Source organism: Meles meles, chromosome 11, assembly GCF_922984935.1.
Source record: "Meles meles chromosome 11, mMelMel3.1 paternal haplotype, whole genome shotgun sequence".
NCBI classification, from domain to species: Eukaryota; Metazoa; Chordata; class Mammalia; order Carnivora; family Mustelidae; genus Meles; species Meles meles.
In genome coordinates this window covers 87,808,623-87,831,512 of record NC_060076.1, presented here as the reverse complement: position 1 = coordinate 87,831,512, position 22,890 = coordinate 87,808,623, and the positions used below count along the sequence as shown (strand labels likewise).

Sequence of the window (22,890 nt, the reverse complement as noted above, 5' to 3'; positions counted from 1 at the left end):
AAGGTGTGGTTACCTGTGATGGGCTATGGTACCTACTCTGTTCCTTCTGGCAAACTTCTGTTTTGGGACCTGTGTGGGACTTCTCTAGTTCCAGCATCCCTGAAGAGCTTTTCCACTATGCATCTTGGCTTTATCCCCTTTTCTCAAATAAATGTACACTGTTTTCCTTACTGATATAAGTCATTTTAAATTAACTCTATTCCATGTTAGAGTGATAAAAAAAGAGACAAATATATGATTAAGTTTTTCTTGCTGCAAGATATATTTGTGCTTCTGAAAATTGAAACGGGTTAAGAAATCCGTAATTATTCACTCTCAATTCAAACTATGTTATCAATGCACATTTCTGTTTCCTTAATGTGGTGAAGTAGGAAAGTTAGTATAGACATTGTAGGAGCATAATTATGTCATTAAAATGATAATAGCCTGGGCCTAATGAAGTGTTTTATATACACATTTATAATGGATTCAATTAATACCAACCGAACATTTTGAGATAACTGTCAGTTAAAATAGTCCAACCATTTTCACTCCCTGTCTTCCCCCCGGGGAAGGGGGGGGGTCCTCCCAACGCCGAGGCCCCACGTTGCCGCTGCAGTGATAGCAAGACCTGGACCAGCTCGAGCCCCAGAGAGCCTTATACCGGGGCAGTCTCTTCACACAGAGGGGCTCTCACTGTCCACACATAATCCATTTTATTACCATCCAAAGGGCCCTCAGCTTCTGAAGCCACGAGCGCAGATGATTAAAAAAAAAAAAAAAGCTAAGTTAACTATTAACCAGTCATTGTCGTCAGTGGAGCTCACTTACCAGCTGATAAAGCTGATCTGGAAACACAGGTTATCTGTTACCCCTTGAAAGGGCCTCCCTGTGTTTGAAAGGCAGGACACTGTGTAATGGAGAAATGTGGGAGTCTGTGTCTCACCTCCCCACCGGGGGTCCTGCACTACCTCTCCGGAGACCTCCAGACCTGAGTTCCATAAGAGGAAAAAAAACACAGCCCCTTTTAGCTTCTGTAAGAGATGCAGCTAAGAGCACATGGTCTGCTCTAAAGACTCATTACCTGCTAAGAATGATCCCAGAGCCATTCACAGAAGGCCTACTGTGTGCCGGCCCCGGACAGGGTGCGCGGTGCCCATTCCCTCACCTAGCAAAGCCGTTCCTGACGAGCAAGGCACCAAGTTCCTTCATTGTCATCAGCATGTTGGAAGCAAAAGACACAACCCAGGGGCACCTGGGTGGCTCAGTGGGTTAAGCCTCTGCCTTCAGCTCAGGTCATGATCTCAGGATCCTGGGATCGAGCCCCGCATCGGACTCTCTGCTTAGCAGGGAGCCTGCTTCCCCTTCTCTCTGGCTGCTTCTCTGCCTACTTGTTAACTCTGTCAAATAAATAAATAAAATATTAAAAAAAAAAGACACAACACAGAGAACAAAACTGGAAACTAAGGAGCCCCGACACCACGACGCTGATGGAGAGAAAGCGAACAACCTGGCGTCCTTCTACCTGATCGAGTGGCCTCCTCTCTCTTGAGCTTCCAAGCAACAGGCAATCCCGGCTACGTTTGCTCCCACCCTGGGTAATGCCCACTCTCCCCCACCCCTCCTGCTCCATTCCCGTATTCCTAGGATGGAGGGACGTGCCGAAGATTTATAGGCTGACAGCCCCAGAAGGGGAAGACTGGGAGTGAAGAGGCAGAGGCCATTCTGAAGCCCTAGGAGCCACCTACCTCTTCTTCGCGACACTCAAACTGGTACATCCAAAAATTCTCCATCGTGCTGGGGGCTGCTTGGGGAGCAGGACCGGCCCTGGTGCATTCACCTGTGAGCTGAGGCTAACTCCTGACCTCAGGATAGGGCTGGTGGATTGTTACCAGTGGTATCCGATGCCCTGAGTCAATAATGCAACTTGTAACAGGAGAGAGGACCACCTCCCGGGGTGTCCAAGGCATCCGTGTTAACCCCTTGGTGTCTGAAGGGCCCCGGCAGTCGTGCGTCACTGGTTGAGTCCCATCACCTGACGTTTGGGAGAAGGGGCCGGCCTCCCCCTTCTGGCAGCGATGCCTACTATTTCTGGGGGAAAATAAACTCGGTTCTGAGGTGCAACCAGAAACTTTCACACGCTCTAAACTCAGCTGCGTTTATAGAACCTGTGAAAAAGCATTGCAGAGCTGGGGTGGAGGCTGGGAAAAGGGGGTTGTCTCCCAGCCTGCGTCAGAACGCACCTGGACCTGGGCTGCGAGTTTAGGGAACACGGTGGCCACACAGGGCCGGCACCCCTGGGGGTCGGGACCCTGGGAGTGGACCCTTGCCACTCTTTGGGGTTGTTGAGTGCCTCCAAAGTCCTTGCACTGTGCTCTGAGTGATGGGGAGATGGCAGGCGAGCCATACAAACACAAAAGAAATCTGTCCCCAGAGCCATCGTGGTTTGACCCAAATCAAAGCGTGATCCCAAACTGGGCTCAGGGTCTAGAACATAACCATGGGCCCTTGGCAGAGGAGAGGAAGGTCGGCCTGCCCCTCCTATCATCTGGGTCAGTGTGATGCGCTTCCTGTAGCTGTGGGTCCCCATTCAAGGGAGCCCCCTGCAAAACGGTGAGCGGGGGAAGCAGACGGTCCGGCCGGCTCTCCAATACTTTCTTCTTCCCATTAACTATTTAGAAGACAGAAATCTCTGTGTGTTGAGTCTCAAGTCCAGATTGAACTCTCCCTACCTTCGGACTCTCCCCAACTTATGGGAGAAGCCATTTTTCCCACTGTCACTCTTTTTTAAAAAAAATTTTTTAAAATTCACATATAATGTATTATTAGCCCCAGGGGTCCCACTGTCCCTCTTAAAAATGGCTTTGGTTTGGCGTCATGAACCCCGAGGTCAGGCGGCAGCCCTCAGAGCCTTCCTGCTGCTGTGGAACGCTTAGAATACGTTCGGTTAATAACCAGAGAACCACACAGGAGACTTGACATCAGACAAACCACGGAGACATCCGCTAGGCCTTCTGGAAAGTTACAGAAGGCATCTACACCTAGTGTCCTGTTGGCACAAGAGAATTCAGAATTCTTCCCTTCCCTTCCGCGTTCAGTCAGCACCGGAGTCCTGCTTAATTATTCACCACTGCCTTCTCCGTTCCTCGTCAATAATGGATGACATCGGCCACGGAGACCAGCCGCAGCACGGCGGGGGCTGAGATGGCCGCACAAAGCATCGGGTCCACACTCCACCCCCGACGGAGAAGTCTGGGCGCCCAATGACAGCAGGCCTCCAGGGCCATTCTCTCCCGCGTAGGTGTCTTAGCCCAGTGAGACCTTTCAGTTCTGTGCCTCTCAGCCTCCGCTGCGTCGCAGCCTATGGAAAATTGATAGATCCGTATGACATGCTGGGTCCGCTGGAGAGGACCCAGAGCCCTGCATGACGCTGCTGGGCAGGAAGGCAACATGCCCGATGGCCCTGGGTCACCCCCAACCCAAAGTCCATGGGGAGCATCAGGACCCTGGATGAAAGCTCTGCCCTGACTTATGAAGGAGTCTTTGTGACAAGCTCTTCTGACCTAGTGACCCCAGTGACCCTTCTGACTAGCAGACCCTTGGGACCACAGCGACAGTCCTCTGCTTACGAAGAACCCACGCTCGTTCCTTCTGGATGATCCTCGATCTGCCTATTCTCTGCCTATTCTCAGCCAGACAACAAAACGGAGATGGCCGAGGAGGTGGGAAGGGCTGACAAGGGTCAGTTGGGGGCAGACCAGCCAGCGACTGCTGTGTCCTCAGGTTTGAAGCTCGCCAGCCCTTCACTGGCCCAGGACGGACCCACAATGTGGTGGGCAGGCTTCTCTGAGAGACCCGGGAGCCCTACCTCCTGGTGTTCAGACCCAGTGTAATCCCCTCCCTGGGCAGGGAGCACTGGCTAGGGCCTTAGTCCAAGCAATAAAATGCAGCAAAGTGAAAGGCTGTCCCTCTGTGACTGTTGCAAAAGACGGGGACAAACACCTTGCTGTCAGCCTCAGTGTCCTTCTGACCTTGCCCGCTTCATCAAGCAAGCCACCGCATAGGAGAGCACCCACGGGCCAGAGACCCAAGACACCTCTGGCCAGCAGTCAGCAGGGAATGGAGCCCTCAGGCCCCCAGCCCATGAGGACCTGAAGCCTGCCAACAAGCAAATGACCTTGGGAACAGCTCTCTCCCCAGTACAGGCTGGAGGTCACCACAGGTCACCGACGGTTGACTGCAGCGTCTGAGACACCCCACGGCCGAGGCCCAGCCAGGCCACGCCAGCATCCTGACCACAGACACTGGAGATCATTACCGTGGCTCATTTTCTGCCACTGCTTCGGAGCAGTACGTCAGTCAGCAGTGGACAGCTGAGACACTCCACGGGCCTTCAGAGGAAAGCCCCGGGAGCCGAGGAGGCTGCGAGGCCCGGCTGAGGGCTCACCAGAGGACGAGCCCCGAGTAGATCCCACACTCCGCACAGGCAGGGTCTGTCTGTTCCAGGCAGAGCGCGTGTTTCAGTTGCTGCTATGCCCCTGGCATCTTGTTCAGCGCCTGACCCATAGGAGGAACTTAAAAATATTTACTGAATGAGCAGATGAGAAATCATGAGTCAGAGTTTCAGCCCGTGACCGGGGCCAGTGCCTGCAGCTCGTTCTGGTTTGCTAACAAAACGCGGAATAGCGCCGGTTTGCGGCCAGGCCCGATTTCTTATTCACAGACGATGCCCTGTATGTGGCTGCTGCTTAATGAAACCCGGAATTGTGAGCAAGGGAACAGCTGTAACAACTCAACCCAATCATTTTGTGGCCCGCTACGTGGAAGATGGTTGGGAACACATGTATTCCTTTGACGTCACCCGCTGAAGTTTCCTCTTGCTCTCTGAGGCCTGCTCGGGGAACCATGCTGGGGCTCCTTTTTGCTCTCATGGCAGCAGATCCTGCGTCCGAAGGTTGTATTTCTGGATGAGTCTCTGGGATGTGGACCTGGAAGGTCTGCCAGCCCCCCCTTTTTTGAACACATAATAGCAGAAAGTTGGCTTTAACGGCCAACACTGGGATGAATCCTTTCACGGCAGGCCAGGAGGACACTCTGAGATAAGGAAGCTTTGAGTCTAGTCCTTTCCAGGTCACCGATGGGGACAGAATTGAGTGAACTCTTCAGCACAATGTTCCCCCATCCCTCCCCATGACCACTCCCTTCCCCGCACACCAGGACACTGCTTCCAGCCAGGGATTTATCTGCACGGGGGAGACCAGGCCCCCACAGAACGTATGTTCATCCTGAAGTCTGTCCACCTGACTTCAGATCCCACTTCAACTCCATCCCTTGCTATCCAGATCCGGAAAAATGACGGCTGGCCAGAGCTCCCGAGGAGGTGAGGACCGGCAGAAGGAAACCTCAGTTCCAAATACACCTTACAGGGAACCTTCCGGAAAACACACTCCTTCAGCAGCAGACCAGTTCTTTTGCTTGCCCTTGTTAAGCTTGACAAGACAACCACAAGGTCAACAGGATAAGAAGCCGCTAACAAGTCTTAATGAATTAGCATGTGCACTTGACCTTGGCCAATAGTTTCTCAGCAACAGTAAAAAAAAAAAAAAAAATCCATGAAGGCTGAGGCTGATTTCAAGGCGGGGGGTGGGGGGGGGGGGGGGAGAGGGAGAGAGAGGACAGGGAGGACGTGAGGCCAGAGCATCTCTCCACACTCACTACAGCATCTTTCTGAGAATTCAAGACAGCTGATCAGGACAGCTGTTAACATCGAGACTCCACGTCCCAGGACTGGGGCATTATTTCCTTCTTGGCAGGAGAGTGGCTGGTTTCTGACTAAGAAGTGTTAGTGCTCCACTGTCTTCCTGTCTCAAAAGGCTTTCTCTGATCCGTCTCTGGAATGGGGCTTGCCAGTAAAAGGCAAAGGTTATCCAAAGGGGGTGGTGGGTGTTGCCATTATCGTTAAGCAGCAGTCCAGTGAGCTGGAGAAACAAGGGGGACGGCATCGCACCGTGGGGGGATGCAGAGACCTCGGGTCGCCAGGAGGGCTCTCATAGCGCTGAGCGTGGTGGGAAAGCAAAGGGGTGGGCCAGCCCAGACAAGGTGAAGGAGAAGGGCTGCTGCTCCCTCCAGCTCACAGTCTGCCAAAGGCCAGTCCTAAATGCTTAGTGAGCTCTGACCGACGAAGGCTACAAAGACAGCACACTTGTGACCTCACTTAACATTTCTGCAGAGGACTCCGCACCTGCAAAACCATGTTCTCTCGAGGTCCCTCTGCGGAATCAAAACCACGTTCTCTCGAGGTCCCTCTGCGGGATCAATTGATCTCACTGTGCTGATGAGAAGGGAAGCGAATGACCAACTCAAGGTCACCGCAGCAAGTCCAAGATTTACACGTAATAAACGCTTCCTGGGGATTCCTCGCGTGTGTGACGTGCTCCGATACCAGAGGGTACCGCACGGTGCCTTCAGTGGCTGATGGTGAGTGAGAGAGGCAACAGGCCGACGCCAGCAAGACAAGGGGGAAATAAGACAGTGAAGAATTCCGTGTTAAAATGTCCTCTGCACTCTAACTGCCTGGTTACCAGTTTCGACCGGGCCTCCTAAGTACTGATGCCAAGACCCAACCTCCAGACATTCTCATCAGAATCTCGGGACTCATCTGTGTAGAGAGTGGGGCCTCGGTTCTGCTGAACGGGACCATGATCTGGACAGAAGTGAGAGCCCGTGTGGTGAGGGGATGTGGCATGGGGACAAGTTGGGTAAAGAGAAGTAGATCTGGAATTTGTAAATGCAAGGCCAGCAGGTAAGGTGAGCCCGGGCGATGGGGGACGGGAATCCTTACTTGCCAAAGGAGTCATCTGGTCTCAGTCCAGTGGGGTCTGTCTGGTCAGGCCTGGAATTTACACCAAGAAATTACTTCCTGGGGGGAACCTCTCTGTCTTTGCCCAAGATGAAGAGAATTAGATGTTTAGGCTGGTTTGCCCCCTAAAGCTCTGTGACATTTGTCAATGACTGTGAAAGGCAGGCTGAGGCTCCTGGGTCACATGGCCCAGACATATTCACCTATTTTTTCTGGGAAACTGAGGTCCAAGTGTCCAGCCCGGCTCCGAGTCTCTTTGGATCCATTACTAGCCTTGTTTGGTTTTTGGTGTCCCACTGGCAGGGCCTGATCAGCCCAAGTCGGCAACGAGGCACGCCCAGCAGGTAGCCGAGTGCCTGTTTTTCTGACATCCTCTCGATGGCTACGATCAAGAAACTGGCCAGTGAAAATTGTGTTCCACAGAAAGTGGGTTGAGAGACTCCATTCTGTATTAAGAACATGTAGCCAGTTACCCTTGTAATGGGAGGTCTCATTTTGAAGATGATCACGTCTACAGATAAATCACATTTCATAATTCCCCACGACTCCATGAGCCCAGGGTTTAATTGGGTTACAACAGAATTCAATTATCTACGATGTATCTGTTCCTCTCCTGCACCTTTCGGTCCTCCCCTCCACAGCCCCAACCCGCTTATCAGAAAATACCGAGAGTGCTCAGCTGGGGGAGCCCAAAATTTTTCTAAAGACTCCTGGGAAGTTTCCTGAGCCTCAATTTACTAAGCGATCATGTCGGACACACCGACCGCAGCCCTGTGCGCTGCATTTCTATCTGGGAAGTGATAACCAATTTCCCTCTGGCTAAGTCATCCTTTTCCTTCCTCAGTGCTTTTGCGGACGTGTAAGACAATCCATTAAGAAGTTGAGAAAGATTCCTCCTGGGAGTGGTGTCAGGTGAAGAGAAAAAGATTGGAGCCTGGGGGTTAAGGAAAAAAAAAAAAATCAATCCTCCCATCACTTACTTTCATTCCACGGAGCACAAGGTCCAATCGGAGACCTTGCCTTCTGCTGTGTGGATCATCGGACAAGTTTGCCTGGGTGATTCCAACACAGCTCTGGTCAGAGGCCAGTGGGAGACACCCCCTCAGCCCTGTAAACAAGGCCTCCCTGGGTCAACTCTAAAAGTGAGTTAAATCAAAGATAATGTTTCAAATCCAGGGGGAGAGAGCGAAAGCACACACTTCTCTTTTTTTTTTTTTCCACAATTGAAATGAATTATTTGCTCTCCAAAAGGGACTTCAAGGTCAACGCAATGTTGTAATAGTAAGATCATTATTACACCTTCCCAAAAAATTATGCTGATCAGATCTGGACCCTCCCTGGTCATGGAAAAATGACTCCCTTTTCTGTTACTGACAACTAAGTACTAGTACTTAGAGCATCACTCCCCATCGGCCGGGAAAGGACAAATTGTTGCTGACCCTATGTTTCAGGATGGGCCATGGGACGTACTCTGGGAAAGGAAGGCATCTTGAACACATTTCATTTTTAAGATAGAAACCATTACCCATGGGGTGCCTGGGTGGCTCAGTTGGTTAAGCATCCAACTCTTGATTTCAGCTCAGGTCATGATCCTGGGGTCCTGAGCTCAAGCCCCGTGTCCGGGTCTGCGCTCAGTGCCCAGCAACCGCTCAGGATTCTCTCTCTCGCTCACCTCCTGCCCCACTCCAATAAATAAGTTAATAAAATCTTTAAAAAAAAAAAAAACACAACCCAAACCCATTAACCTCGCTAAGCATACAAACCCGAGGAGTCAGCCGGGTCAGTGAGCATCCTTCCCACTGCGGGTTAGTATGCCTGCTGCCCTCCTTCCCATACACCTTCAGTGGCTTCCAGACCCTAAGCCCAGTGCCAAGACCACAGATCCCGAGCTCTTCAGGTTTTTCATCATCGGGTGCAAATCCACGTACCAGTTAGAGTTCTTCAACCTTAAATCAGACAGCCTCCGCCTTGACCTACTTTTTCCTTCTTTACTCTTCTGTGTGTGACATAAGCCAAACAGAAGCATGCAAGCTTCATACATACACAAGCACAGCACAGAGGTACAATGAGAGTCTCACAACACGCCATCTTCCCACATGGCCTGGTCATTTTCTATAGATCGTGCACATGACACCCAGAGGTGTTAGCCTCTCTCTCTCTTTTTTTTTTTTTAAGATTTTTTATTTCTTTATTTAACAGAGACAGAGATCACAAGCAGGCAGAGAGGCAGGCAGAGAGAAGGGGGGGAAACAGGCTCCCCACTGAGCAGAGAGCCTGAATGTGGGGCTCCATCCCAGGACCCTGAGGTCATGACCTGAGCCGAAGGCAGAGGCTTAACCCACGGAGCCACCCAGGTGCCCCGAGCCTCTCTCTCTTTCTTAAAGAAAACAGACAGTAAGAATGAGTGGATGATCTCTGAGCGATACCAATCTCTTCTAGTTTTAAGTTAAGGCAAAGAAACCCATGAATATAGTCGGAAAAGTCAAGCTTTTGGCAAAAACTCAAGTTCATTTCCCTCCTCCTCCTCCCTCCATGGTCTCATTGCCAAGTCTTTTAGCGTCCCTTCTGGTATTTACTTCCACATTCATAAGCCTTGCGTTCCCACAGCCTCACCTTGGCTTTTGAAGTGTAGCCATTACTTCTCTCTTTTTTTTAAAAAATATTTTATTTATTTATTTGACAGAGAGAGAGGTCACAAATAGGCAGAGAGGCAGGCAGAGAGAGAGGGAGAAACAGGCTCCTCACTGAGCAGAGAGCCCGATGCGGGGCTCGATCCCAGGACCCAGAGATCATGACCCGAGCCGAAGGCAGAGGCTTAAACCACTGAACCACCCAGGCGCCCCATAGCCATTACTTCTTAGCATCTCTAAAAGAGCAGGGTTCCAGGGCGCCTGCGTGGCACACTTGGTGAAGCGGCTGACTCTTGGTTTTGGCTCAGGTCGTGATCTCAGGGCCGTGAGATCAAGCCCTGCGTGGGGCTCCTCATGGGCTCAGCTTGGGGCCAGCTTGAGATTATCTCTCCCTCCTCCCCTCCCCTTTGCACACTTCCTCTCTAAATTTTTTAAAAGTCTGAAAAAAAAAAAAAAGACTAGGATTTACCTCTTTTATACCTTCCCTTATCCTTTCTATATAGTATTTTTTGGTTCATCGGTGTTCAGGTGTTTGCATTCTGAGGACGGGGCATACGCTCCTCCCCACTGAGACACAGGCTTCGTATGACCGCATTTCCTGCCCGGGGAACAATTGTTTGAATGAGGCAATAACTGTACTGTTTCTCTATTTGCTTAGCTTTTTGTGCACTGATCAATAATTTATGCCGAACTCTCCTAAAACAATCGAAGATTCCTCTCGGTACAAATAGACGAGGAAACCTCTCACTTCCACCGTGTCTGGAAACCGTCCAGGCTGTGATCCACACTGGACTGGCGGGTACCTTGTCCCTCCACGCTGCTGTCAGCTGGGATCTCCTTCCCCACCACCCTCGGGGTGTCTCTGTCTCTTTCCTGTGGGGGATCCCCATTTCCTGGACGAAATTTTCTTTCCCGATTTATGCTCCCATTTTGGGGGAGCAATCCTCTAGCAGCTCCCAGAGAAAAGGTGCACGGGAGGAAAGTTCCTGGGACTCTTGATTCCACCTTCGCCCTCAACAGGAAACCAGACGTCCCAGTGTCCACTGCTGTTTTGGAGAAGACCAACACTGCCGGGATTCCTGATTAGGTGTGACCTGTTTCCACCTCTTGGCAAGCCTGCAGGCTCCTCTCCTGCTCCGGTCTGTTCTGAAATTTCTGGGGGCCTTTTTTACTTCATGGGTTCAGGCACCCAGCGGAATTTTGCACCAGGTAATTCTCCTGTCTTTTGGTGCTAAGAAACAGTCTTTCATAATTTTTCCATTTTATCTGCATTCCTACTTCCTTTTCATCCTTTTGCCTTCATTGTTCTTCTTTCTTAAAGACTCCCTCAACTCATTTCCTTCCTGCTGAAAGATTAAAACACTTTAAAGTTGTGTTGTCACACTTTCTAGTTAAAAAATTGGCGGGGGGGGGGGGGAATGTGTGGCCAATTTGATGGCTCCCTTGTCTTCTCCTTTCTGAGGATACGAAGTGTTTTACAGCTTCCTCCCGCTCAGAGCACTGCCTTTGTTTCCTCAAGTTCCTCTTCCCGTTGTTCTGTGTCTTTGCTGTTCACGTTATGGATGTCCTTCAGAAGTTGGGTGATCCTTCGGGGTCCACTCATGTCGAACAGTGGGTCCCCAAAAGCCCAGTGGAAGCTTCACGGGAGGCAGGAACCTTCACTGCGGAGTGATCAGCTGGGGCCCCAGGTTGGGTTTGGAAGCCCCCAGACATGAGCATCTGTACGTATCTGCTCTTCAGTCTGTCTCCTCAGAGAGGAATCCTCCAACCTCCCACATGGAGTCCAGGGGAAGGGAGCAGGTTTCCCAAGCCTGACAGCTAAGAATTCTATGGCATTTTCAGAGCCTCACTGGGGTGTAGGACCCTGTTCCATAAGGTGTCTCACTCCCATTTTCAGCTGTGGCTAGTGTCCCCAGTTCCAGTGTTTCTGAGTCACCCCTCCCTTGCAGTCAATCTCCTACCTTCTGTGGGGCTGAGGGGAAGGGGTAACCCAGGGCCCAGGCTGGTGAAGGAATCCAGTGTCTCTGGTGACAGACTTTCAAACAACCTTCTGTGTTTTGTAGCCAGACTCCCTCTGTCTGAGGTATGTGGTATCTCAGATTCCCGAGCCTTTCTCCGGGAATCCATGGCACACCTCCCCACAGACACGCGGCACACCAACAGAAACCTCATCGTTATTAGTCAGAATCGATCAGGCCGGACTGTGGTAACAACCACTCACAATCCCCACGGCTGAAAACAACAGAAGTGGATCCCTCTCTCATGCTTCATGTCCCATCAGAGAGCCCTGCTCATCAAGGTCCCTTGGGACCTGGGTGGACAGAGGCTGGGGGGGGGTCTCATGACGCCGCCATCTTAACAGGGGGCTTCAGGGAGGGAAGCCTGCTCTGAGGTGCCCCCGCCCAGAAGCAGCATCACACGTCATCGCTCCCATTTCAGGGGCCATGCCCAGCTTCCAGGGGATGGGGGAGGGCAATGCCGTCCTCCCCATGCTTGAAGGAAGAGGCCAACTGGACATGCTGGGAAGCACCCCTCTCTGCGGCAGCCAGTCCCCACGCTGGTGTTCCAAAATGGTACTGTTCTCTTCTCTCTCCTGCTGTCTCTCACTGCTTGTGGCTTCACACGCTTTTATTATTTTATTGTCGTTTTAGGGTAGCTTTAAGGGAGAACAGAGACAAACACCATTTCCAGGAGCAAAGAGCCAAAACCCTCCAGCCGCCGCCGTGCGCTTGCTCCTGCCTCCCTCTCGGATCCCACCAGGCCCCTGCTCTCCACTCAGAAAGGAGCTCTGTTGCCTAAAGAGAGGCTGGTAGGCTACGAAACTTTTCAGAACTAGCCATTCCTTAACGGTATTTTTCCAGGAGGGGGTTCGGAGGTAGTTTTCAAAGACGTTCGGAATAGAGACATGTTGAGAAGGAGCAAAGCCTTGACAGGTGGTTACCGTTTTCAGAAACCAGTCATGTTCGAGCGGTGCTGAGCCTCTGGTCCTGGCTAACCAGCAGTCCTACCTTCGCATTCGCCAGCAAACAAATGCCAGTTTGCTCCCAGGGAAGAGCGAAACGCTGGTGTTCTGAGGAGATGAAGAGGGGCATTAAAGGCAGGCGTAGCAATCAGCAGTTATCACCGGCTAGCGGTAACGCAGGTGGTTTTTTTATCTCCTTCTACCGGCTCACTGTAGCTTCTCACTGTGCCATTTTTGTTGTTGTTCTTGCGTGAGGTTTTTTTTGTTTTGTTTTTTGTTTGGTTTTTGTTTTGTTTTGTTTTTGAGAGGGAGAGAGAAACCTTGAGTGGGGCAAGGAGGGGCAGAGGGAGAGGATCTTCAGCAGACCCCATGCTAAGCTTGGACCCTGATGGGGGGCTCGATCTCACGACTCTGAGGTCAGCACCGGAGCTGAAATCAAGAGTTGGATGCTTAACCAACTGAGCCACCATGTGATCACGCCATTTGAAAATGCATTCCATGGCGGCTCCTCTAGGTCTGCTGACCATGACCGAGGAAAGACAGTCCGCTTGCTAAACCCAAACCTGTGCTAATAAAAGATGTAGTCAAGTCTCAAATCCAAACTGTCCTGATGATATAATTTTTTTCCCTGTGAATCAGTGGCTCTTATCTTTTATATGCTTAAGACTCACAGGGAGAATTTACAAAACAAACTAAAACAAAGCAAACAAACAAAAACGGATCCTGGGCGCTACCTTGGGCATTCTAATTTGGAAAAGAGAGGCAGTCATTTGTATTTTCAACAAGAACCCTCCAGGCAAACTTCGGGCCACACTTTAGCCGCGCTTCTTCATTTTCTACACCATCACACACAGAAGGTGCATTCGAGTAAATATTTTTTGGTGCGGAGATGGAAACCAGCAGAATGTGCAGATGCCCGTTTTCCCCTCACAATCCCATCCAAGAGGCAGCAAATGAAGGTCTTTACTACTGAACACGGCAGGACAGATGAAATATAATTCACAAGTTCAAACAGCTTCCAAAGGACGGGTGGGATATTTTAAAGCACAGGTTTTGGGTTTTGCTTTGTAGTAACTCTTCATAACCGAGGAAGCCCTACTCAGCCATCTCTCAGCATCAAGCTGAACTTCCGCCAGCAGGAATTCCTAAAGCATCCCCCCATGTCCTGTCCTCAATTCTACCTTCCGAGTGAAACGTCGCACAAGAGGTTTAAGTTGATCCCCTCGTTCAAACGAATCAAAGCACCCCCCAAGCCCTAAGACAGGTGGTGCCGGGGGCTTGTCACGAGACTGCAGGAACAGGGTGAAGTCAGTTTTGTCAACGAGCTGGAGCACGGCAGAAAGCTGGGGTGGGGAGAGGGGAAGCCAGCATCTGGACCCAAGGCTCCTGCAACTTTTTCTCTGATGACTTTCCAGGTTTCTAAAAGACTGTGGAACCCGGCCGCTTGCCAGCTCCTTATTTTTGAAAATCTGCTCCATTTCCACTATATTTGCAAAATGCTGCATTCCTCCTTGCCAGGAGGAATCTGGAGGCAGCTGGAGGTCAGGAGTGGACACGTGAGCGCACCTGTCTTTACCTGTTCGTATGTGAATCCCGGACACCAGAGGAGAGACACAGAGTGTCGCTGCCCTCCCTGTCCCGGTGCTGCCTCCTTGCTGGGGAGAACACAGAGCCTTTCTCCACTAGTTTTCCACCTCTCCTTAAGGGAGCCAGCAATTTAATTAGCTACCGGCAAATGTTGACTGTTACTTAAAGTGGAGGTGAATGATACCTCCGACCTGCATGGCCCTTCACGGATAGGCAGGATGAACAAAGAACTTCCAACAATGGCTTCTCCCTCCAAAAGACATACTGAGACATAACCTGGTGCATTCACAGAAAGCAGAATTAAACGACATCGAGCGGACCCTCCTAACCCTTCTTTTAGTCCAAGCTCCCATTTTAAATGAAAAGTGCTTACAAGTTATTCAGGAGAACAGAGAAGTGAGAATGCAGAAGGAGAATCCTGATTGCCAGGTAGTGGGAGCGAAGGGGAGTCGTCTTGATTTATTCTGAAAGGACGGTGCCACCCCAGCTTGCCATGTTATCACATTTCTTTAGGTATTCCAAAAATAGAAAATTAACTGTTGGCAGAGGGAGCGATAGCTCTCTGTACCTTTTCTCGAGGGAGCACAATGCAGTTGTAAACCCCACGTGGGTATTTTGGGGAGAAATGTGCCCCAGACCCACCAGACGTGAACACTGAGCGCTTACTGAAAGCCACAGCGAGACCCAAGGTGGGTAAAAACCTCAGCACCCCTGGCAGGGAAAAGCTCGGAAGGATTTCCCTGATATCCTCCAAGGATACCACATGGAGGCTCCAGTCCGTCCAAGGGCTGCTTTAAGGCAGTGGTTCCCAAACTGTGGTCCTGTGACCAGCAGCATCAGCACCTGGGAACCTGTTAGCTGACAGTGTTGAACTTCACCTGAGCCCTATGAGTCCATTAACCCTCGAAGGTTAAGGAAACCTCCCCATACCCTTCTGTGTTCTGGCAGTGGCTTCCTGCGAAGACCATCCCCTCCCCATAGGTCTTACGGAAGACTCACAGGTGTCCCCTTGTTTACTTATGACAAGTCCAGACACAGACCCTCCAAATTCACCTTCTTTGCCTGACGATGATTAACCGAACTGCCCAGGAGTCAGAACAAAGTGTCTGTTAACCCATCTTCACCTGAACTTTTCTCCTTCCTCCAGGTCCTTGAACTTTTAGCCAGCCTACACCCCCTCCTTGAAGGACCTCTGGAGAACGGGCTGGCCTTCAGTTAAAACATACATTCTACTACAAGTCATTCCAGCCATCACTTCCCCACACCTCCCTCCTTCTAGTCCTGTTTACTCCTCCCTAGAAAAGAGACTTTTGTCCAGCCTCAGACTCTATAATCAGAGGTTCTCCTATTGCCATAGGGCCCAAACCCTATAACCCTGTTACAAGAGTACTTCCCCCCCTTTGCGAAAAATTCCCGAGGAAGTCTCTCCACGCATAATTCGACTCGGTTTTTCTTTGACATTATAAATTACTAATTCTCAGGCCCCACTCCAGACCTTCTAAGTAGGAAACCGCTCTGGGCAGAGTTTGAGACGCAGTGATTTACGGCCATCCCTCTAAGGGTCTGATGCACGCATTCCACCCCTGAACTCCATCCCACCCGTGTTCCACTCAGGAGCTCGTAAGCGCAAGCTGTCTCCGAGGCTCGCGGTGGACACGTTTTTAGCGTCCCTACAGACCACTGATCTCGTGGAGTCATTTCGCAGTGGCAAGCAAGGCCATGCGTGGAGCTGGAGCCCGAACCCGCGCCTACTTACATCTCCATCCACCGGCCTCTGGTCGTCACAGTCCCTCGTGGGGCTAATGTCCTGGCGCATGACCCAGATGGGCTCTTTGGGCTCGTCGGGGGTGTAAGGCGAACGGATGGTCCTGGTTTTCACCTCCTCGATGGCCTCTTTGATATCCTTGATGGCCAGCGAGATGGCATCCCTTTTCTCCTTGCTGTACCGCTGCCCCGCCTCGCCTGGCGCGGGGCCCGCCGCCCGCTGCTGCCCCGCGGGCGCCAGCTGCCCGGGGCTGTCGGGGCGGCCCCCGCCTGGGGTGGGGGCGCGCTCCAGGTCCTGCTCGGCCTCGGGCATGTCCTCGGCCGCCTTCTCGAGGCTCTGCGAGCTCATGCTCTGCTTGACCTCGGCCACGATCTGGTCGATGTCCTCCTCCTGCTCGTAGCTGTCCATGCGCGGGTAGGGCGCGAACTCGGCCTCCTTCTCCGGGCTGTCGGACTCACCGTCCGAGCGCTCGTCGTAGTGGTGCAGCCGCGCGCCCAGGGCCTCCTGGCGGTACGCGGCGGCCTCGTCGCGCTCCTGCTCGTACAGCCGCAGCCCGTCGCGCGCCTCCAGCTCGGGCGCGTCCCCGATCTCCTCGTACACGTGCTCCTGGAGGCCCCCGTAGTCGGCGTAGGGCTCGGCGTACGGCTCGTCCTCGCCGCGGTGGAACAGCCGGTGCGTGTACACGTAGCCCGAGTACGCCGCGTTCATCGCCTCCTCGTGCTCCAGCGAGTGGAAGTGCAGGTGGTTGGGCAGCGCGCGGCGGTGCGTGGCCTCGGCGTGCTCGGCCTCCGCCTGCTCCGTGTACTCCTCCGCCTCGGGCCGGTACTGCACGGCGTAGGCGCTCTCGTCCTCGGGGTCCTGCGCGCGCTCCACATCGTAGCCGTCGCGGGCCGCGGCGATCACGTCGCCCTCGGCCGTGTCCGTGTGGTTGTGGAAGCCGCTCTCCGTGCTGGCCGAGCGCGCCAGGCACTCCCCGCGCTCCTCCTCCTCCGGCTGCCCCGGCTGCGAGCGGAGGTCCTCGACGGCGCGCCCGCGCCCGGGGCGCCCCGCATAGCGCTGCTGCGCCGGGGGAGGCGGCTGCTGCTGCTCCTCCTCCACCTCGGGGTGCTCCAGGTCAGCCTCCACCGACTCGTTCACCTCCCCGCCTGCCGCCTCGTCGGTCACCTCCGCCTCCGCGGAGCCCTCCAAGTGGTTCATGATGGGCGTCGGGCCGGCTGGGAGCGAGGCTGGGCCGGCTCAGTGCGCGCTCATTTTGCTCCGCCCGTCTGGGAAGACAAGAAGGGGAGGGGCTGTTAATGGGCTTCAGACGGTCGTTCTTCCGCAGCACCCAGAGAACCCATAGAAAACAGCTGCTGTCGATCCCTCCTGAATCCGGGTCACTTAAAACAGGATTGCGAATTGAAACGCAATCTGACAGCACGTCGTGCATTTTCTTCGCTGCATGTATCGTAATTTGTAATTACATATCTACTTGTCTAATTGCTGACTGGCTTTCCCCGTACCCACCCCTCAGACGGAGAGCCTCGCCAGCGTTTTGTTCTCTCTCCACCACGCTTACGATTCAGGTTCCGTTTCTGATGCACATGAATAAAGAGTACTACTAAATTGAATGGGCTAATTGACACATTTTCCATCTGCTAAGGGATAAATCTCTCCAAATTAAACTAGGAGCCTAGATACTTTAGAAACCGTTCTCTGAATAAATTTCAAGGGAAAAAAAAAAACAACCTCGCAATGTTTTGAGCTCCTGCTGTCAATATAAACACGCAGCCGTTCGCAGGCCGGCTGCCCACCATCAGAGGGCTCTTGGCTTGTCATGGCTGGCTCTGTCACCTTGGACAAGTGGCTTAATTTTCTGGACCTCCACGATGAGATCAGACTCACTGGCTAAGGGTTGTTACACAGGGAAAAAGACTCCGTGGGAAATGCTGACTTTTCATGGTGACTATTCAAGAGGAAAGGCAGGAGAGGTGGCGTTTCCCAGACTTGTGTGAGGAGGAAACCCTTTCCCAGAGGCCAGTGTTTTGACAAATCCACGTAGAGAACCTCTGACTAGTGTACTTCCCCATACACCCTGGCCCTAAAATTCTCTGATTCTATGAATTATCACTTATAGCTGGTCCTAGATATATGGAATTCATGGCTACTTTCTTAAAAATATGGGCATGTCTCTTGGCCTCCATTTCCAGAGAAACTTGTAGCTAGAGAAGGACTTGATTTCAACCTCTCTCAGTTGTTATCACAAAATAGCTTTATAGCATAATGTGTCTACTGTATGGGAATAAATACAGAGGATGTACAGAACAACAAAAACGGGCAGGAGTCCCATGATTTCGAGAAACCTGTGGGAAATGGGTTCAGCTATGAGTGTAGGCTTTTCTCAGTGTTCTTCTGGAGAACCCACATTACAACTGGACAAAATGGATGGGAAGTGAACTCTTTACTAGCAGAAAGCTCCAAGAGGATCAGGGACATGTGACTGACTCTCTGCTATTGCAACGGACTGCACCATACTCAGTTCCCCACAACAGAGCAATTTCCTTCAAGCGCTAGGACAATCCCAGAAATAAAGGAGGGCATTTTGGAGCTCCAAATTCACCTTCGAGCAGAAATATCATCTTTCTCCCATTCTTTGGTGGACCCACTCTTCTCCCCCCACTGCTGGCTGGCACACACTGGAAGAAAATTATGGCTTACCACAGATGAGCAATCCTAATTGCTCTCCTCTGGACAAGAGTCCCATTTCATACAAGTGAGATCCAGTCTCCTTTGCAAAACCGTGGCCTCCCCTCATTAACCCTTGAGAACAGTGACTCGGGAGGAGGCATAAGGAAATTTTCCAAAAGCAAGTGTGAGGTCCCATTCAGACTTTGATGGATGGTTAATGCTTCGAACAGAAGAGGCAAGTAATGGTGCTGAGATCCCCCTAGCTAAGTGGTCTTCAGGGGACCATGGAAACTACAGAACAAATATTCAGTTCAACACAGCACATGGACAACAAGCACAGTCTCCCACATTTCATTTATGAGGCCTCTTTGGAAAAGAAAACAAATTAAAAACAACAAATTAAATGTATACATCTCAGTCTGATGGACACAAATCAAGTGGTCTCAGAGAGGGATACTGACTAGTGTTAGCAATATAATAATAAGCATCCAAAGCATGTGAATGGCCAACAATTCATGGTAACCATGTGCAGAATTGACCAAAAGCCTGTGTACAGTGAAAATAGATTTTTATTGATGAAAATCTACTGATACACGTATTAAAAAGAAATTTTAGTTTAGGGGTACCTGGGTGGCTCAGTCAGTTGAGCATCCGACTCCTAAAATTTCGGTTCAGGTCATGATCTCAGGGTTGTGAGATCAAGTCCTGGGTCAGGCTCAGGGTCAGACTTAAGAGTCTCTCTCTGCCCTCGCCCCAACTCCCATGCACATGGGCACACACACTCTCTCTCAAAAAAGTTTTAGTTTATTCTGGGTTAAAATCGCTGTTTGACCAGCAAACAGAGCCCTCTCCTAGGACACTTACTGATTCAAAGGAAATGGGATGTCCGTGCATGTTTGAACACTAGATCATGGTAAAGAAAGTTACAAGAAGCCCATTCTTTTTTTTTTTTTTAAGATTTTATTTATTTATTTGACACAGAGAGATCACAAGTAGGCAGAGAGGCAGGCGGGGGTGGGGGGGTGGGGGAAGCGGCTCCCCACTGAGCAGAGAGCCTGAATGTGGGGCTCCATCCCAGGACCCTGGGATCATGACCTGAGCCGAAGGCAGAGGCTCAACCCACCGAGCCACCCACGCTCCCCAAGAAGCCCATTCTTTGGGGAGAAAGTAATGTTGCTCAGTATCATGGAGATTTCTGTTCACTAAGTGCATCCTCCTCATACCACATCCCCGCATCCCCAAGTCTCAGGGGAATATTTATTCATGGATTATTTCTACTTCGCTCACATCAGGGTTTCAAGACTATAGTTTGGGTCATGGTATTGGCAACATGCTAGTTAATAACACGTTGATTTGAGGGATTTCTGTAAGAAAAAGGCAACTGGCAGCTTCTGAGGACAGAGCTGATGGTGTGGATGGTAGCCCATGAGATGAATGTTCCCCATACCCTGGCAACTTTGGGAGTGGCATTTATTTAAAAAAAAATTACAAAGCTAGGTTGTTGTGGAAATTGCAGGTTACTGTGCATATATATATATATATATATATATATATATATGTACAGCTTGTTTGAAAAGTGATTGGCAAGATAAATTAAAATAAAAGGTAACATACATTTACCTTAGTAGTTCTACTTATAGAAATCTAAAGGGAAGAACTCAAATGTGGACAAAGACGATTCTCAAGGTGTTTGCTTAAAAGGCAAAGATTATAAACATGAAATGCTAAGCGCTGACCTTAGGTCCCAGTATGTACAGAGTGCTAAGCGTCTTAGCATCATCTTCCGAGCCAGAAAGACGTGGAGGTTTTCTTGTTGGGTCGCTCCACCCGGAATTCGGGGTTTGTACAATACGGAAACTCAACCCGCCACAGTCCAACGGCCAAGCCTCCGCACCCTCCCTCCCACTCCGGCCCCCAAACCTGGCCCCTCCTGTATCCCTGTGTGGGGGAAGGGCACCCGCAGTGCACCCAATCGCCCCAGCTCAGATCTAGGAATCATTACTGACTCCTCTCTTTTCCTCACCTCCTTGCCCAAACCGACAACAGAATCCATCGTCTTAATACCCTCTGCGTCCCCCTCGCCGCCACTGCCTCGTCTCAGTCCCTGTCTTGCCTACACACCTGTTTCCTTGACTCGTGTCTCAGCCCTCTCTAGTCGGTCCTTCCCACTGCTAGCTGGATGATCTTTCCAAAATACAAATCCGAAGCCCAGACCCGATCTCTCCAACTCTTCCAGGTTCCCCTGACGTGCCGAGCAACTATACCAGGCAGGGCCAAGCATCTTCTACAAGAAGACACGTTAAATCCCCACGCTGGCTAGGAAGACAGTACTCTTCTACAATCTTCCTGGAGAGAATGATCAGCTCCTTGAAAGCTGAGGAAATGGAGGCACGGTGGGGCTAGGTGACTGCTCCGGGTCTCAGGAGCAATGGAACGGGTGAAACTGGTACCTGACCCCCGTGGTCCAGCTCTAGCTCTGGGTTCTTGAATTCTACTCCCTGCAAACCAAGCCCAGGAGCCGATCACTCCGCCAGCACACCGCCACACCTCACCTGCCCCCCACGTTCTAACACACCCAGCGCTGACCCGAGCTGCCTTACCTGTTCTCAGCCCATTTTTCACCTACATTTGGTGACTCTTGTCTTCCCCAGGGCAAGTTCACACTTGAGGACTATTATGAGCTGGTCTCCAGCCAATGTTCTAGGCACTGGGGCGGAGGGGTGACCAAGGAAGACGGGCTTCTCTGATTCATGAACCCTCCATTCTGGTGCATGAGGTGCAGGGGAGGGAGGTGAAGAGAAAGGAGAGGGGACCAGACAGTGACTATGTAAATTAACAAATCAGAGAGCCCCAAATAGTGGAATGTCTCAGGAAGAAAATAGGATGGTCAAGGTAGAGCAAAGTGACCACGGAGAGAGGGTTATGCACACAGTGGCCAGAGAAGGTGATGTCTGAGCTGGGGCCTGAGTGATAAGGAAAGGGGCAGCTGCATAAAAATCTGAGGGCAGGGCCATGAGGCAAGAAGGCACTTGCTGGGTTCAAGGGCAGAAGCAATGTTTGTGAGCGAGACAGGGACGGTGTGGAGGAAAATGAGGATGGGGAGATGGAAAGCATTGGCAGGCTGGCCTTGGTACATCATGGTAAAAAGTTTGGATTTTATCTCAAGGGAATTGCCATGCTACCGAGTGGTTTTAATCAGGGGAGTTACAAGGCTTAATTAACTCTCACTTCGTCCCTATTACATCTTGTCTATCATTCATATATATTATGTATGGATAATTTATATTATAGCACCTGTCACAATGCAACGGCTCTTTATAAATATGGAATCCTCGGGAAAAGAGAACTTGTCATTTATCTTTGATTCCCCAGTGCCAAGGACAGAGGTTGCAGAGTTGTTTGTCAATGAATTTTTAGTAATTAAAGAGAAAAAAAATCTACCCCCCCAAATATTTAGGGCCTCGTGGCCGTTGGCATGCTCAGGATTTAGAGAACTCATTTCCTCTTTCCATCTGAATCTTCGTTGCCCGTATCCGTCCATGCACCTCCTCCACCTTCTTCTAATGAGTCAAGTGTTCAAAGAACTCTAGTGATTCAGTCTTTTCCGATGTTGGCGTTTATGGATCCATTTGGCATGTATTAGACATGTACCAGGTACCATGCAAAGGCAAAGGGCATGCAAAAGTTTCAAAAGCATGGTCCCAGCCTTCAAGGGCAGACAGCTCTAATAATTACAACACCTGCTGCTACACGCGAAGGAGAAATAGGTTGAAGCCACGGAAGGAGCCTGGAGTTAAAACAACCACTGCAACCGCATCCCCTCTGTGAGTCACACGAGTGCTGCTGTTCTTCAAGGGTCTAGATTTCGTGAGCCCCTAAGCATTCTGGGAACTACAGGAAGAACCTGGGAGAAGTGCCTCCAGCCAATCAATGGTCTTGATTAGGACCCATGTGCCTCCAGAGGTCGGGGCAAAGAGAGGAGGAGCAGCTGGTTGAAGAAAATCCCTATGGACTTCAAAAGCGTCCTGTGATCTGGAAGACAGAGGCAGGACAGTCCCCCCTTGCAGGAGTTCCTATACACCACCAAGAGGGGGTGCTGTGGTGTCCCGGCTGCAGGAGTGAGGGAACCAGCTGGAAAAGGGTAACAAAGGGAAGAACTCCGCGGCAGTGCCCCATTTATAAAGAGAACATCTCACAGTTCAGCAGCAGAACAGTTCAGTATCTCGTAATGATAGCTGAGACTCCTGATGATTTGGGATTAATGGAAGGGGAAGCTGTAAATTACTTTGGCTGATCTGTGCTTAAGTAGTCATTGTTAAGAAATTCCAACAGACTATCCCTTTTAACACTTGCAGAAGTAGTTTTAGAAAACAAGTCTGACTAAAGACGAAATGCAATGTGAAAAAGAACAAAAGGAGTCCTATCGGGTTGTTAACATGGA

The 22,890-nt window shown here is 51.0% G+C and overlaps 1 protein-coding gene across 4 annotated transcripts in view; it reads right to left on the bottom strand.

The window, feature by feature from the left end:
- The window catches only part of APBA1 (amyloid beta precursor protein binding family A member 1), a 196,118-nt gene that overhangs the window by 45,917 nt on the left and 127,311 nt on the right, over window positions 1-22,890 (bottom strand). For all 4 annotated transcript variants that reach the window (XM_046023677.1, XM_046023676.1, XM_046023679.1 and 1 more), the window contains exon 2: window positions 15,774-17,047. In XM_046023677.1, the coding sequence (XP_045879633.1) occupies window positions 15,774-16,979 (1,206 nt within the window). In that variant the 5' untranslated portion in view covers window positions 16,980-17,047. The remainder of the gene's footprint in view (window positions 1-15,773; window positions 17,048-22,890) is intronic.